General features: G+C 38.0%; 1 protein-coding gene across 1 annotated transcript in view; it reads right to left on the bottom strand.

Annotated features, from left to right (window-relative positions):
- Positions 1-17940, bottom strand: part of TPO (thyroid peroxidase) — a 58770-nt gene extending 40830 nt beyond the window's left edge. The window contains exons 1-4 of the mRNA XM_086625428.1: positions 17860-17940; positions 12952-13086; positions 4536-4629; positions 1861-1942 (exon numbers count right to left, since the gene is read on the bottom strand). Coding sequence (XP_086481554.1) covers positions 1861-1942; positions 4536-4629; positions 12952-13086; positions 17860-17940 — 392 coding nt within the window. The remainder of the gene's footprint in view (positions 1-1860; positions 1943-4535; positions 4630-12951; positions 13087-17859) is intronic.
- Between the last annotated feature and the right edge of the window lie 799 nt (positions 17941-18739).

The following is an 18739-nucleotide window of genomic DNA, read 5'->3' as shown; positions in this document are numbered from 1 at the left end:
CAATGTCTATCAGACCAAGTACTGAATTTACTGGTTTTAAATCACTGATCTAATTTTCAGCTGCTGCTGTTAAAAGAGAAAAGGGGAAGGGGAACAAAGGAAAGTGAAGAGAAGGGAGGGGACAGCAAGGGAAGGGATAAGAGGGGAGTAGAAGAGAAAATGTCTTATTTGTTTGCCTTTTTCTGTAATATTTATATATCAATCTATCTATAATTATTACTGGAGCACTTCATGTATGAGGAAAAACTGAGAGAGCTGTTCAGCCTAGAAAAGAGAAAGCTAGGGTGAATCTAATCAATGTATACAAATACCTGAAGAGAGGGTGCAAAGAGGATGAAGCCAGGCTCGTTTTGGTACGGTCCAGAGGCCCAGAGTGCAGGACCAGAGACAATGGGCACAAAATGCAACACAGAAAGTACTGTCTGAACATCAGGAAACATTTTTTGTTTTATGGGACACTGACAGAACACTGTCACAGGTTGCCCAGGGAGGCTGTGGAGTCTCCCTCTTTGGAGATACTCAAAAGCTGTATGGATATAGTCATGGGCAACTGGCTCTGGGTGGCCCGGGTTGAGCAGGAAGGTTGGACAAGGTGACCTCCAGAGATCCCTTCCAACCTCAGCCGTGTTGTGAATCTACAATTCTTATAAAGGCTTTTAAAGGGAACACAATAATACGACTTTTGAATAACAAAGTTCTTTAGAGTCTATATGTCAACATATACAATATTTTGAAGGAAGCTTAACAGCTTGATGATTCATCTGGGGTGAGAAATTGGTTTCAGTTTTATTCCTAATAGAATTGAAGCAATAATCTTTCGGCATTTATCTTTTAGCAGCTTTTAGCATTTATCATCTTTAACATATTGGGCATATATTGACCAAAGAAGTGCCACAATATCCTGTGAGAGAGTTAAACACCACTATCTTCATTTGGTACATGAGGCAGCTGAGCCACTGAAAAGGTGAGACCGAAGCATTTAAATTTGAATGCCTCAGGATTGTCGCCAAAGTACTAACACTGCAAAATGAAAGTGACCTCAGTCTCTACATACTGAGCAGCTACAGTTCTTGACAGGTTCTGTCCATGCAAACAGTCCTTCCAGAGCTCTGCAAATTGTGACTCATTTTCAAAACACAGAGATGAGTCCTTTAGGAAAGTCTAACCAAAAAGGTGGTGATTGCACCCTGTAAAACCTAGATGATATGTTCTAAACGTTGGACACAAATTAATTTTGCATAGCACAGAAATCTAGTCAGACCTACACAGAAAATGGTTGAATTTTTTAGACTCATAGCTAGACATCCTGAGGTACTGTCATAATTTCCAGAAAGAGACCACTCTCATAGCATAATTCAAGCACAGAGGAGCTTTCCCTAAGTTCACTGCCCACAGTTCAAGAGAAATGTTTTATTTCCTTTCCTTTATCCTTTCATTACTTCTGTTTTAGATGGAAGGAGAAGTGTGAAACTCACTTCAACAGGCAATTCACTCACTTAAGGCAATAAGGTTTTGATACTGGTACCACAGGAGTTGTTCCCATCTCACTCTGCACTGGAAAAAATGTAGTTAATGTTCAAAAATATGTAATGCCCATAAAATTAATTTTTTTGAGTCACATGTTAATGGAATGTGGTGCGCTACTTAGATTAGAAAAAAAAAACTATTTATTTTCATATTTCTTATTTTTCTTACGTTTTAAGAGAGCGACTCATGCAGTGATAATGCACAGGGTTATATTGATTCAGATGATTATAAACATAATCTGTCATTATATGCGTTCTCAAAGAAATAGACTGATTTCAAACTTGTCTGTTATGAAAGCTTTTTGCTGAATAGAACCTTCACTATTTTTTTTACCTTTTCAGTGCATTATGTGCAGCATAATCCACCAGACTAGAGCCCTTCTGGATAGCCTCAGTAATGCAGTTATCTTCAGATTCTTCTCAACAAGGGAAAAAAATAAGATGAAAGAAAGATGAATATTCTATTCAATAACATTGAATATTTATTAAAATATTTACACTTACAAAATATACAGATCTGTAATATTCAAGTATATGTGATTTTTTTCCATTAAAATGATCTCCATATTATCGTGTTCCTGAAACTAATGTTGTGGCTTCTCACTTTTCTGAAATATAAGGTAGGGATAGCAAATCAGTTCTGCCCTAATTTGTAAGGCTTGAAGAGTTAGAGTTTCCTTCTGTTTCTTCCAGTATAAATCCAGTTTTGCATATGTTGTATAGTACCATACATAACAGGTCAAACTGAAACGTGTTGTGTTCTGTGTATGCAATTATGCTGCTTAGGTTTCATATGTATTTTGTATTAAACCATCCTTGGATTGATAGGACAAATCCAAGCCTTCCTCACAGGTAGTATGAACTGGTCTGAGCCCCATGAAGAATTCAAGTCCATATTCTGGTATAATCAACAAACTTTAAGGCCTTCTCTGGTACGACCAATGCATGAAAGCTCTATTCTCATTTCTCCACCTATGTTTGATGGAAAAATATATGTGGACCTAATAATACCCCAACTGTGCTATTTTGTGCAGCACTATCATGGAACATAGATTATTCCTCTTTTGAGTACATCTAGCTTTATATGAAATGAATCAGTCATATGGAAATTCCAGTGGTTTAATTCCCATCTGTATTTTGTGGGATCGTCCATTTTTTCTTAGAAAATGAATCATGAATAATAATTGATTGATAACAGTTATTTATGTACAATTGCTCGTTATTTATGTACAATTGCTCATTGTTTATGTACAGTGTAGGTTTAGGTGAAGTATTTTATCTGTAGTTCATGTTGTGTTATTTCTGTGATCTATTTTTTGAATAGGGCGCTTAGCTCAAGGGAAAATAATGTGTGATGAGGAGTAATCTTTCCTAAGCAAAATTCTTCTCTACTGTATATTAAAGATCTTCTCAATGTCTAAGTATAGCAGGAGTTATTTCTCTTTTTCACCTATGCATGATAAAATATACAGATGATTCATTTAACATTATCATTCAGATTTCTGTTACATCCAAAAATGTTTCTATGTAAAAAACAGGACTGATTTTTTGTAGGTCATACAACATCTAAATCTTTTAGAATCACAGAATCATAGAATCGTTAAGGTTGGAAGAGACCTTGAAGATCATCGAGTTCAACCATTAACCTAACACTGTCAAGTCCATCAATAAACCATGTCCCTAAACTACCGAAATTAATATTGCATGATTTTTAATTACTTTTAGGGGTTTTACCTCCAAGAAATATATTATACTCAAAGTATTGTTTGTCATGTAGTATTGATTCAGACTCTGATCTAAAAGAGAAGACCTATCTGCTATACTTGAATTTCATTGTCTCCTTTTACAGAGAAGTATGATTTTGATAAGAAAGTAGTGTTTTCAAAAATGTGGTTCTTGCAGTAATAAACATTATTTTGTATCGTTCCCATCAGACCAAAGGACACTTAGTATAAAAAAGAATCATATGCAGTCTATTTCATTTATTTACAGTTCATATATATTAATTTTGTGTTAACTAACATACAATATAACCTCATTTTAGACTGTGTCATTCCAAATAATTAATATAGAAGCTCCAAGTAGAGAATTCACTATAGAAAATAAATCTGATACTCTGTTTCACAGTGATGGCTCAAAAAGATTTCCCATTGGAATTAACGGTTTGGGGAATGGTTCAGGTTTTTTGTTTGTTTGATTAATTTTGGATATAATTTTATTTTATTTGTGATTCTGCACTAAATTCAGGTGAAAACTTTCTTAACGAATCATATCACCATCCCTTATGAATCCTATCTACAGCTATATAATTTAAGAGAATGCAAAGATTGAAATCCTGTTTCTTTATTGTCTCTGCCGTACTTCTATGTAAAGCAGATCTTTGCAGAATTCTCATCAAATTCAATCTAGTATCTGCTATTTTACTAGTCTACTAGATCTAACTGATTCAGATTGAACAGATGCAAATAAAATAGCTCTGATGTTTACAATTGTAAGATTATATTTGAACATAGACATCACTGCACTCCGAGATGTTTTAAAATCTCCGTGGTATCAGCACGGTTCCAGCAGAGAACAGATCCACAGGAGACGTGCACCCTCGTGGGCCAGCAGCAAGGTGCCAGGTGGGACATCCTACTGCAGCTGACTCTAGCCTAGGGTGACTAAACTTAGTGATTGGCAATCTGGGAAAGAAATCCAGCAATCATGCTTGTAAACATGTCATCTGACATACGGATGTCACCAAGAAAGTAAAATCACTCTTAGTCAAAGAATATGTAATTGTGATATTTTTCACATACAAAGTTTTCCTTTGTGAATTTATGAAGCTGCATTTTAAAAGAAAACACCCATGGAATAATTGTCGCAGAAGTCAGATAGTCTATTTTGCACATAAAAAGATATTATGCTAAATTGCCATTGCTAAACTGTCTGCAGTGCCAGTGTATTTTCAGCATAACAGTAATCACCAACAAGAGAAAATAACATATATTTTTTTCTGTTACTTACCAAAGAGGATGTCTTTGCCTATCTGAAGGAAAGAAAAGAAAACAGCTGTGAAGGCTATAGTTGCTGAAATTCCCAAAATAACGAACACTTTCATCTACAAGAAAGAAGAGATAATTGTTGACAAAATACATACCTTTATCTTCTAATTATAAGCAATACTATAAACAATTTCCCACATATGGTAAATTTTACTTTTAAATTAGATTTGTAGCCAAACGGTTGACTATGTTTTTGAAGTTAAAAATATTAATTTTTAGAAATAAGTGTAATTCACTTTCTCTTTTTTTCCTTCCATCCTTATTGCTTTTTTTTTTCCATTTTGAGAAACATCTAGCACAAGGAGACACATCCATTTTTTTCATAACATAGTATGTTCTGACAATATTAGCAACTCTTAGCCTACATATTAGAAATTCCTCAATATTTTACCATTCGTTTTGAACTTCTCTGTGTACTAACACGATTTGATTGTCAATTAGTCACTGTACAAAAGATAGTGGAACTTGTCAAACTAATAATAGCATCAATCAGACCCCCCTATACTTCTATTCATGTATAACTGTAGTTTCAAAGCAGTACAATGAATACGTTCACATGGCAAATTTGAGCTACATTCTCCATTTCAGTGCACTGGTTTTCTGGTTGTTATTGCAGAAGTACAAATATACAAACTATGAAAGAGGCAACATTTTTTGCATGCATTATGTTGACTGAGATTGAAAGATTTAAAATATTTTTAGTTCTATACTCTATATACATAAGAAAATTAATAATTAATAAATCAATTATAAATATTCAGAGAAGCAGTATTTCCCATAGAAATTGAATGAAATCCACCCCTTCTTTTTACATTACTCCAGTTAATATGATTAATTTCTTCTGGAAAATGATAAGCAAAAGTTTTATAGTCTGACCTTTTGTCTGCTGAGGAGATTATCTTCCACAGTTCTGTACTTTATCGATGGCAGTAACTGTTCTGAAATATGAAAGTGAAGTACTTTCCAGGGGCCCAGCTTGTGCTATCAGCTTTATGCACTGTTACTCACTCAAGCTTTAAAAGTGCAAATGATTTCAAAATCTTTTTGGCCACAGTATGTTCTCACAAAGCAGAAACTGACGTTAATGCTTGACTTGTTTATTTTTATTCTGCTGGGAATCAAGAGCTACCTGTGTAGTCAGTTCTGATATCAGAGTTGTTTTCATGGAAATGTGAAGGACAAATGTTCAGATGAGAAAAAAAACATGTTGCTATGTTATACAGTAAAGTAAACTCTGGGTACATCTTTTACTAGTTCTCTTTGGAAATGTATTTGACAAGAAAGGTAACTTTGTGTCCTGTTTTATGTATGCTAAAGCATTGACTGGTGCTTTACCAAAATGACTGTTTTAAACTCTGAAAATAACCTCCACATTGCCCACCAGCTTCCTTGCAGCACTTTTCATTTTGTTTTGGTCTCTTGGATAATTGATTTCACACTTCTGAGCCTACCCATTTTTATTTAGTTACACTTTTCAACCCTGTTGCTTCTTCTACAGTCAGTATTTGACCTAAAGACTCTAACTGGCTGTTTTTTTTTCCATTTCCTATATAAGCAGAGATCAACATCAGAGCTGGAATCAGGATTGAGGATTCCTTCATTTCATCTTTGGTGGTCTCGATTGGGAGATCACAAGGTGGAGCCAAAGATCAGTGTTTTGATCTCTGCCATAGGTGATAAGTAAAGTAGGGATTGTGTAGCAGGAAGCATCCTGGAGCTTGTGGCTATGGTATATGCTGGTGAAAGAAATTGTACAAGTGTGTGAACTGACTGGAGGAAAAACTCAGGGCTGTTATTACAGCAAACTTCAGTTCAGTAATATCATCCATAACCTATTCACTGCAAAGATGAGTGGACATGGGTGGAAAGTAAGCATAGCGTAAAGGGAAACAGACATTTTTTTGAAAAGTAGGTTTATGCTCTTTGATTAAAAAGTAAGTTTATGGTCTTTGATTGGGGGCTTTCACATTGCAAACAAGAAGCCAAATTTGCAACCTCTCTTTAAGCCCATTCCAAATCATAAATATTTTAAGGTTGTTTCTTTACATAGGAAAACATAAAGAAGACTAACTTCTTCTATGGCACACCAAAGCACTGAGATAAACAGATCCATTCCAAACACCTAATAGAATAAGTAGTTTTCACCTATATCCTTTCATATGCTTTGCAAGTATCACAGATTTCATTTCTGAGTTGAGGGGTGTTCTTAAAGTGAAAAACAGGTCTGATTTTCTTTGCAATTTCACAAGCAAAAATCAAAGCTTCCCCATTTAGTTCAAAATGACCTTACCTACATCAAGATTTGTTTAAATAAGGATCTCAGCCTTTGCTTATTGGTTGCAGCTGAAGTATTTTCCAACAGTGGGCTTTTAATAGTTAAATGCAGTAAATTGATCTGTGATGACAAATTCGAATGGCAGCATCTATTTTGTGTTTTCCTGATTTTAATTTAGGAGAATAAATGTGTAGCTCGCCACTGAGCCTCAAACACGATTTTAGTTAGAACATGTGGGAAATCTTAACTACACTGAACTAATACAGACAGGCATTGTTGTGTTCGCATTCTTACTGGAGCTCACTCAGAATCCTGTTATTGAAATTTGCTGAAAGAGAATTAAGAGGGCAAAGTTTAGTGGCGCAAGAACAACCTTAATTTTTTGAATCCAAGATTCCTGTATTTCCTACGTGTCAGTGCAGACAATTTGGATTAATATCTTGCTGAATGTATCCCCTTTGTTGTGGATTTTCTGTGAGCTGCCTGTCTTAAGCCATTCTTTCTCCAGAAAGGGTGTCAGACCTTTCTGCTCAGCAGTGAAACTGCATGGATCAATGACTGTCTAAACATGGAGTACAAGACAAGTATGAAACAGCCCTTATGCTAAACAGCACTCTTAAGAAAAGCAGCAGTGAACCTTAACAGTTCACCATATTAATATCATTAAGTTTTAAATTAAGTGCCTCATTCAATTTGTTATATTCCCGAGATTTGAATCTGCACATGGAGAACAGTACTGCATCTGTGTTCTTAAAAGTTAAAGACCTATAAAGTAAATCTTTGAGTTGCTAATAAAAAGATAAATTCTGTTCAATGAAATACCCCAAAGCAATTGATTTTCAAATTATTCACACATACAAATTTCTGCAGAGGTATTATGATATTCAGAAAAATTAGCCCATACTTAAAATACTATGCAATTGCTACTCATGTTTGATATAGGGAACAGACACATTTCTATAAACTCAGAATAACTCTTACATTTGCACTGTACCAGCCTGCAGCCCTACCAGGCTCTCTGAGGCATCATGAGTTCTTACAAGCATTGGATTAGAATCAGAGATCACCAAGATAAATACGTGCAGCTGCAGGAGCTATTTTTGACAGCAGATTACACTGTTTTGTAGTATTTAATGGCAATCCTGGGCTCTAGCACGGTGTGAAGGACACTCTTTTAATACAGATGTCTAATCTAGAATAGAAAAATTAGTCTCTGATCTCTTCTGCCCATTAAATTTCCAAGACCATGCTTCTGCAAGAGGAGAGGCAATAATGCATGTAACAGTACAATACTCCAACAGCAGTAATTTCGTTGAAGTTCCAGCTTAACACCATGCAAACGGCAACTAGTCTCACTCTAGTGAGTTCAGCAAAATGTCACCAAGTCAAAAAATGCAAGAAAAGGTGAAAAAAAAGTTGTTTACAAGGAGAGATCAATTTAGCTGAGTTTCGTCATTACCATGACTTCTAGTCACTTTAAGTACTTAGTTTTTTTTTTTTTTTCTAGAATTAATCCCATTTTATTAGAAACATTTTTTTGCTGTTATTCTCTTTGGTTAGCGAAGACTTTGCAGAGGTCTCTGAAGCCAGAAATGGGATGAAGAGGGTGAACAGGTCATGATCATTAACTCTTTATTTCAGTACATATCTAAGGGTCAAGTAGGTGGCAGGTTGAAAACAAACAAAAGACAATTATTTAGACAATCCATAGTTACACTGTGGAACAGCTTACGTCAAGAAGGTGTGGTAAAAAATTTCACATGAGTTCACAGAAATGTTTTGAGAATTTTGTTGAATAAAAATATATTAAGGCCTTTGAGCTACAAGATTTGCACCAGGGACTCTCTGAATCACAAACTGACTATGGCTGGAATTTTTCTTGTTCCTTTATAGGCTTCTCTCAGCACCAACTGTTGCTTTTTATCAAATGCAAAATACAAAGCTAAATGGCTCGTAAGACTAATTTCTATTGGTTATGTTTAGACTTGAAGCTCGACTTAACTGATAAACATAGCTGTCTTGATTTAAAGGATAAATAATAAGCAAAAAAATACACTTACATATAGTTGCCAAGTAGTCGTATAGTAACTAAATAGTACTAAATAACAGATATTCTTTCAGTCTTTTTTCAAGACAGTGAATAATAGGTTGGGAGGGGTGAAGTTATTTAATTTTCTTCAGGCTCTGTGATTACATTGTCGTCACATAATTAACAGATAGCTAAAAAGATCAGGAAATAAACTGAAGTAGGCCAGTAAATAACTAAATGACTGTCCATAGCAACTAACAACATCCATATGAGCAGTAAGTACTATAAGCAAAGAAGGAAGAGAAGAGCTTTGGACCTTTACTACTGCAATAGCAAGCTTGAAGAAGGAATGAGCAGCTTGATGATCCAGAAGAGTTTAACGGTCTGTGGCTGAATAAACTATTTATCCATCTAGATGACTCGGTGTCTGGTTTTCCAAATGCCATGAGTGTTCTCTAAAATAATGTCTCTGCCTTTGAAGATTAGTTTTTGTCTCATCCTAAAGAAGAGAAGTTGTCCCAGGCTGGCGGAATATATCTCATATTCTTATCTTTCCTTAGGCTAACGATTTGCCTTGAGTAAGATCAATAGGATTTGGTCATGATATACTAATTTTAGAGTATGTTACTGAAATAGTGTTCGCAGAGAAATTATTTTTCTCAGAAACAGGTGGAATATAAGATGTAAATAACTGGGACTACTCAAATTCAATGAACATTAAGTGAATGAATCTATAAATTATGACATTGTCTTGTTTACATGTTGATTTAAACTCAAATTGACATTATATGTCATGCAAGAAAACAATATTTAAAACTCAAGTTACTGGAAATATCCCTAAGAATTTTTTCAAACGTTCTGTGGTTTCTTACACTCTGTAATAAATGCAGAACAAGACTCTCTAAAGATAAATTTAGCTGTAGAAGAGAGGCCACTCAATTTCTTGAGTCTGAATTCATGCCAACCCTGTATATCACTGTTTGAAAACTCTGCCTTAACTAAAAAGTAAATTATTATTTATGCAGAAGAATGTGGAACAAATGAATTACTTTTAAGGTCTATAGAAGGTCTGAAATTCAGTGGCTTGAATCATAAAAACTTTTCTTTTTAAAATGCGACAGAAAATAAATCTTTCATTTTGATAAAGCGCTGATTTCAGATGAAATTCAGTCTCTTTCAGACAGATCATTTTAATGGTAAACTTAATGGTGAGATTTCTGCCTTCTTAAAATGCATGGCCTTCTTACAGAGACCACAGTGGTATCATATAAGGAAATTTATGTATTGGATTTACAGATGGTAGGTAGATACATCATATGTCATGTAGCCATAAAGCTGATCAAATACTAACAAGATAACAAGCACAATCTTTTGTAATTTAGCAGAAAATAGAAATTGATGTAGGAAAATAAAATGAATTATGACATATTACAATTACGACAGACCAGTTTTAGTATTCTGCCTTCTGTGAATGAGGGTCTCAGTATGGTTAGTGATAAAGCCATAAAAGGATTTAAGATTCCAGAAGAAAAACTGGGAGGTACCAGTACTGAGAGTGATTCATTGCCATACTCAGTGTCTACAGATGACAGCTGTTCTTGTCCTTCTTTTGTAGTGCTTTGCAATGAGTGAAATATTCTGCGAATGTTTCCATGATGGGAATCGTAGTAGGAACCATGACACATGGGTCTCTTACATCAGAAGCTCCTTGAAGAGCAGTAGGAACTGGACCAATGTCTTTCACCTCCTGCCTCCCAACACTAAGTTACTGTGAAAATCCAAGCAGTGGCAACGTATTTTCATTTTGTACCCACCATTTGAAAGAAAGCAGTGAGGTGGCATAGTCAAAATGCTCAGGAAAAGCACGTGGACACCTATAAAAGAAGAGGAGCAAAGAATCATGACTGAAGAGCAGCTCTGCCTTGCAGTGAGCAGTTGAAATGCTATACCATGAAGCACATCTTATGGTAGTTGTGTGTTCTCAACTGTTCTTACTAGCTAGGTCAAGCGTCTCAGTATGACAGCATTGGTACATCGCTTTCTGAAGAGCCATATTCACTCTCCAAACTATTCAAAAAGTCCGGGTTTTTCTAGACTGGATACCTTTCCCAAAATTAGGCATTACAGCTGTCAAGGTTGTGATGTGGAAGCCCCTCTGTGGGCACAAATGTTTCAAAAACTTGGAGTAGCGGTGCTTGACTTCATCCTGACACTTAAATGTTTTCTGCTGATCTGCTTTAGTGAATTGCCTGGTGGGCTGCATTTTCCCAAGTATGCTATTGACTTTCCAGATTTAGTATTTCATTTTTAATTATTTTTTATTAATTCAAAGATAAAAGAAATGGTAGATATTAACACAGTAAGAAATGGCTTCTGAGGTGGAATTGTCAAACAGTTTGGAGAAAGAGGTAATAAAAGGGAAACAAACAGCCAGTGAAAAATTAGACTTCTATTCAGTAAATCAAGTAATAAAAGAATCTCTCAAGATGGTCACCAGCTCCTTAGATGGATTGTTCACTAGGCACATCCTACATTATAAACACATTTTGTTAATTGAAAAATACATTTTAAATCTATTGAAATACTCTTGCACTGTTTTCATCCAAGTTCATATTCACTCAGGCAAATGAGTATGCTTCTGAATTAATCTCTATTTCCATTAGTCTGTCACAAATCAGGAAAGTAAATGATCTGAAGAAGTGAAATGAAACATTCTTCATGAGCGCCAATATTAAGAGGTCACACAGCACTACTCTCTGGGACATTCAGTGTTCAAGTGAGCCTTATGACTGAGTAATAAAAACATCTTGGCTATTTGACGTCATGTCAAGGTTCCACAAAACTTGAGCTGTTATTTTTAATGCCCTGCTGAGTTTGACGCATTCTGTAGCTAGATAAAGTACATTTTAGAAAACTCTCAGACTGAATAAACAAGAAATGTTAACAGCTTTCTTATTTTTATGTTGAAACATCTAGATGGAAAAGGCATATGACAATCATCAAGCATACACTAAATAGTAACTAACAACAGGATGAAACCAATCATATTTAAATGAATATTAATAAGAATCAACACTTTGTAAACAATTAAGCAGAGGTTACCAGTGAAGAGTATGTGTGTGAGTGTGAGTGTATTTCTATATAGATATATATGTATATATGAAATTACATACAGATAGACACAAAAGAATTCATTTTTCACTGAAGTTGTCATCTACGAATTGAGACAAAATTAATAATAGACACTGTGGTTGACTGATAAATTCAACAAAGTTATTGTAATGCTGTCAAATATAAAGCAATGTCTTTGGAAATAAATTGTGCAGATAATATACATATGATGAGAGAAAGTTGAAAACCTGTGACTCAGGAAAAAAAATATATCAAGGAATAATCACTGACAAGTTTCTAAATAGACCTTCAGGTTAATGCACTGGCAGGAGAAACTAATCTGTGCCCCTGAGATATAAAATGAGAATTAAAAAAGAAATAATTGATCTGGTGTCAATGTATGGAATTGGTAACACTATTACAAGTTCATCATGTCCACTTCTGAGGTCTGGAGACTGTGAGAAAGCTCTAACAACGTGAGCCTTAAAGCAGTGGAGGTGCTCGGTTTGGTGAGAAAATGCTGAAGATTGACATCTGATGTAGTTGAGCATTTACACTTGGAAAAAAACACAACCAAAACCTAGAGGGAGCAAGTTTCCAATTCTGCAGAAATAAAGGTTAACAAGCTACAATACCTGTGAGCTGTACTGGAGTTAACCTTGACTATGAAATAAAATACAACTTGCAAATAGCAAAACAGAAACAAATAAAAATTGAAAGCATTTACAAGGGTGTGCAGTGAGGAAGAAAAAGAAGGAAAGCTTTTGGCACAGGGTCCTGGCCCCCTGGGCAGGCCTTGATTCGTGACTCATGTACAATTTCCCTGAGTCGCAGTAACTGGTAGGGTGGTGCCAGTGCTGTGCAGGAAGGAGCACAAACACAAGAACTGTCAGAAAGAACACCAAATTTGTGATTCCTCCATGTTCTCATCACGCCTCCTGCAGACTGGTAGTTAACACCTACCCACTGCCCTTCCTGTCCTCCCCAGCCCATGTTCCTGTCCCCTTCCTGGCCCTGCTCTGCTGCAGGCAGCGAGGAGCTCCGACTGGGCAGCCGCCTGTTGATGACCACTTGGTTGGCTGATTTTTTAACCACCAGCTTAGTGCAGGGTTTATAACATTACATAGACGGTTAGTTATGCGCAGTCTGGGACGAGGTCTTGCCTGGCTTATCAGCTGGTATCTGCTCATGTGTATCTTGCTGTAAACCACCTAGACATTTTTTGCATATTGCTATGGATACCACAGAAAATACCTAAATCTGTTTTTCCTAACAACGTACTCCTTATTTCTTCCGTTATGCAGTTGATTCCTGATGCACAAGGTAGCTCTTTCACATGAGAGAGATACCCTTTGGTGGGAAGCAACTTTTGTAGGTGGTTTTTGGTAGTACACTGGCAACATGTGCCCCCCAAAAGAGCTCTAACCTTATTTCATTGCACTGCTGAATGCATTCAAAGTACATATTTATGTAACTGCAATATAAGTGCTATAAATCCATACCATCATTTTTACTGTGTAATTCTGCAGCACATTGATACTCAGCTCTTCTTTCTAGGTTTTTAGCAATGTCATCAAGGATCAAAGGACAATTTCTTGTCCAAAAGACAAACACAGAAGTCACAGGTGCCTTCTTCTAGTACAAGGTACCAACGCCATGTGATGGAGCTTGTATATCAACACTAGAGTCTCTGGAATGGAAAGATCCTTCTGTGGAGTAAATTAAACACACATGAGATGTTATAGCTTTCATCTGTACTATTGCAAATCTTCTATTCAAATCAAGGTGTGCGTAGCTAAACGGCACCTGGCCCATGTTGATCCTTCAGCCATGACTAGGGGCTGTTCAGCAGACTGCTGGCTGGCCTGGGGCAGAATTATATCAGAGACAAGTTTTACAATTTTACCTTAGCGATAATCATAACTCAGATCCCGAACATTTCTTTATATAGTTTAATTTACTAGTATCAAAGTAATGAAAGGGTCTTCCCTAGAGAAACAGATTGGTTAAAAAAGGATACTTTCTAATCAATTTTTCAAGGTGAATGAATTTGTCCAGCACGGAAGACAGAAACATTTCAGACTCTTCCTGTGTGATGGAATAGACCTAATAACGTGCCCAGGCTGTCCTGATAACCACTCTGCAGGACAAAATGAACTTCCCAGAGCTCTAACAGGAGGACATGGTTAATCAATTTAATGTGGGTATTCATCCATAAATAAGGACACACTATACGACAGGACCAGTAGAAGCTTTGGGATGTGACAAATATAATGTAATACCTTTGAAGGACCATGAATAAGAAACGACAACTCTACCTGCAGAAATTATTAAGCAGAGTCTGAAGTCGCATATATAACTCATACAGATGTGCTGATAATCTTCATCTATCATTTAAAACCAAATAATACTATGACACCAGGTAGCTTTTCTTAATATATATAAATCTAGGAACGCTGTCTATATTCTCTTCTCTCTGAGGCACAGAGAAGTTTAGACTGGAACTTCTTTTCAATTGCCTAACTACGATAACACCTAAGTATCTCAATTTGCATTAATAAAAAGTCATCACTTTTGTGTTCTTGTGCAGCAGCATAACTATCCAGCAGTGTCAACACCCTGCCCAAACAGCCTGTGACCTCGAGGAGGCAATGCTCATTCTCACAAGTTGTTTCTTCTCAAGTCTGTCTGTAACAGATGAACACAGTGGACTACTGTCCCCTGTTGTCAACTAGTGGGGCACACAGGACAGCTATTCACACACAGGGAAAAGCAGTGGGGAGGAAAGGAAGATGTTGATGAGTTCAGATCTTGTATTTCTTAGAGATTTGGCCACCAGAGAAGTATTCCCTGACTGCTCTGAATTAGCTGTCACCTCTTGAGATCTCACCTGAGACAAAGAAAAAAAACTTCGTTTGCTGAGGCTGTGAATACGTCTTTCTTATCAAAAAGGTGACTTTTATGCAAGGTGGCATAAAAGATGTTAAATACTCTACTGTCATATGAACATTAGCTTTATATGAGAAAAGTTCTTGCGGCAAAGAAAGCACGTCTTGGGTAATATGATGTACTTTCACCGTCAGAGATAGAGATTAGCACAGGCTGGGAAAGGCAGATGTAAGCAGGTTAGAAGTTAGAAGGTCGCAGAAAGAGCAGGAGGATCCTTCAAAGGGGGAACATACAAAAAGTGGCAACAGCAATGGGCAGAAAAAACCATAACTTTTCCGGAATTCTGCCCATGCCAGTCGCGGTAATTATATGGCAGGACGAAGCTGCCAGCAGCAATGTTTGTTTTCTGTGGAACAGCCAGGCTGTGGTATACATAATTAGCAAGCAGATGGCTAGAGCCTCAGGGGGACCATAGTTTGTGACGACTTTTGCACTCTACTGCTTGTGCCATAATATTCTTTTTAAAATAGTGCATGTGCCAGGTCTGGGTAATGGTTTAACAGATGCTTCATCTTGGTTTCAGGATAACAGATGCAGGAAAGTTTCTCTGAGAGCCAGGAAGGAGATGTTCAGGAAGCTATGGATGTTTCAGTATGTACAACCTCGTACAGGTGTACATATGGTCCTTTAGCCCTGAGAATGCCAGGGACATATAGATTCAGTGTGAGAGTTCAAGGAGGAGGAAGGTGCAGAAGACAGCTGGCTCATCTCTTCCCATAAAAACCCAGTACTTTGTGGCTAACCTTATACAGTGAACTGACTGGTTTGCTCAATTTTTGGACTGCAGAATTTGGATCTGACATCTGGAGGCCAGACGCTGGTTTCGAAGATGCTGGAATGTTGAACAGGCATAGGCACAATGTGCCTTAGTTACATGAGCCCTCTTACAGAAATGTGAAATGTCCTCCATTAAAAGTATGATTAGTAACATCCTGTGTCTAATGGTACTTTTTTTCATATTTCACAGTGTCTTGTACTGATCAACTACAATGGCGCTCAAGAATAAAAATCTTGCTCAGAGAATAAAATAGGTAAGAATAAATTGGCAAAGGATAGTTACATTTTGGGTATGCTTAGATACAATACTTGCACAAAAATAAAGTTGTGGCCTCACATTTAAATCTGCTTCATGTGTCAGCATTAATCTGGAGCACGACATTCTTCTCTCTAAACTAGAGAGGCATGGTTTTGATGGATGGACCACTCAGTGGATAAGGAATTGGCTCAATGGCCGCACTCAGAGAGTAGTGGTCAACGGCTCGATGTCCAAGTGGAGACCGGTCACGAGTGGCGTCCCTCAGGGGTCCGTGTTGGGCCCGGCCCTCTTCAACATCTTTGTCGGTGACGTGGACAGTGGCATGGAGTGCACCCTCAGCAAGTTCGCCGATGACACCAAGCTGTGTGGTGCCGTCGACACGCTGGAAGGGAGGGATGCCATCCAGAGGGACCTCGACAGGCTGGAGGGGTGGGCCCGTGTCAACCTCATGAAGTTCAACCAGGCCAAGTGCAAGGTCCTACATCTGGGTTGTGGCAATCCCAGGCACAAATACAGACTGGGCGGAGAATGGATCGAGAGCAGCCCTGAGGAGAAGGACTTGGGAGTACTGGTGGACGAGAAGCTCCATATGAGCCGGCAATGTGCTCTTGCAGCCCAGAAGGCCAACCGCGTCCTGGGCTGCATCAAGAGGAGCGTGGCCAGCAGGTCGAGGGAGGTGATTCTCCCCCTCTACTCTGCCCTCGTGAGACCTCACTTGGAGTATTGCATCCAGTTCTGGAGTCCCCAACATAAGAAGGACATGGACCAGTTGGAGAGGGTCCAGAGGAGGGCCACGAAGATGATAAGAGGGCTGGAGCACCTTTCCTATGAGGACAGGCTGAAAGAGTTGGGGCTGTTCAGCCTGGAGAAGAGGAGGCTCCAGGGTGACCTTATAGCGGTCTTCCAGTACCTCAAGGGGGCCTACAAGAAAGATGGGGAGAGGCTGTTCAGGAGGGCCAGTTGTGATAGGACAAGGGGTAATGGTTTTAAAATAGAGGGAGGTAGATTCAGGTTGGATATTAGGAAAAAATTTTTTACCATGAGAGTTGTAGAACACTGGAACAGGTTGCCCAGAGAGGTGGTGGATGCTCCATCCCTGGAGATGTTCAAGGCCAGGTTGGATGAGGCCCTGAGCAACCTGATCTAGTTGGAGATATCCCTGTTCCTTGCAGGGGGGTTGGACTAGATGATCTTTGAAGGTCCCTTCCAGCCCTAACGATTCTATGATTCTATGATTCTATGTGTGTAAGCCGTTATGTTCAGGCAGGTCAGCTGTCTCTGCACCCTTCACAGGCTGCTCTGACTCTCTGCTTTTCCTTGCTAGTTTCTGTTGAAACCCCCAATTAATTTTCCTCTTTTTATTCCAGCTCTATTTCAACTTGATGTTATTTATCTCCTCAAGTTTCACTTTTTCTCCATGTTCCCCACATTGGTCAAAGGTTTGAGGTGTAACTGTCTCACCCCTTCCTTAAAGTGAGTACACCTAAACTCTAAAGTGAGTTGAATAAGAGCATAAATTACAATAAAGTAGCTCTGAAAATAGGTAAGATTTAAATATTCTGGGCAAGACATTAAAATACAAGGCTCTCCCCTTTTGAAGTCCTTCCTTTCAGCCTTGATCTTTTTCTAGCAATTTTCAGTAACTTTATGATTGTAACAAACTCTATCAACTCATCTGCATCACCAGGAAATGTCTTACCTTACAACCCCTCTTTGACTCGGTGTTTTTTTCCAGCCTGCTTCCTATTCCCTACCCCAGTGCCCACCTCAATATGTTCAATGTTAACATCCAAAAGGGAACACCACTCTGATTCTCAGTCAAAGGTACAGGCATTTGCCACTTTTCCAGGCCAGGACACCCTCCCTCCATGCCATCCCTCACTTACCTTTACCTCTCTCACTGTCTTCATGCAGATCCCTCTTGCTGATCCCGCTTTTCTATTTCCAGTTTTTGAACCCTTTCCCATGCCCCAGCCCTCCATTTGCTTTGCTTTTCTCCATCCCTCCCTCTCTATTTCGCCTCATATTCTTTATCCTTACCCTACTTTTTCTGTCCTGGGTCTCTTTTAATTGTCGTTTAACCACTCTCCTGATTTCCATCTCAATTCTGTATGTAACAGGGACAATCTTACATGCTTTAAAAATCATGAACAGGCAATACTTCTTGCTAGTTAGATGGATATCCTTTAAGTAAAATCCTTTGATTTTGCAGTGATCCCTATTAAACTGTGAGATTGGTGTAGGTCTGCAGAAAGGACCTGGGGCAGCTGCTGGGTTGGGAACTACCCACCCTGAGAACACAAGAAAAGACTGTTCTGCAAATCCGAGCTTGTTGCAACTTCTTAGGTAAGAAAGGGTGGGCTCTTAGACCGAGTACCTCTCTTCTGGGTAGGCAATAAGTATTTCATGCAATGGGAGTTTCACAGATGGCAGAGATAACTGAGCAAGTACTCTTAAGTTCTTCTTGCTCTACTTTTGAGACCATTGAGTAAAGTTCACCCTTCAGATGCACAAAAGCTGCACCTGAATCATTAAACAAGGCTGCATATGAACAAAAAAGTCCAGCTCTCAGAATAAAGAAAAGGAAGACGACGTCTTCTCTTTGAGTACTTAAAAATTAACCTACCCATTTCTCTGTCAGGTACAGTGCTATCAGCCTTGAGTTTGTGAGCTGCAGTGAAGGCCGAGTATGACCTAGTTTAATAGAAGTGAACTGTGAAAAACAGCTCCCTTTTTTGGAAAACGTTGGGACGTTCACAACTAACA

This window comes from Tauraco erythrolophus, chromosome 2 (assembly GCF_009769465.1).
Source record: "Tauraco erythrolophus isolate bTauEry1 chromosome 2, bTauEry1.pri, whole genome shotgun sequence".
Lineage (NCBI taxonomy): Eukaryota > Metazoa > Chordata > Aves > Musophagiformes > Musophagidae > Tauraco > Tauraco erythrolophus.
This window is presented reverse-complemented; position numbering and strand designations above follow the sequence as displayed.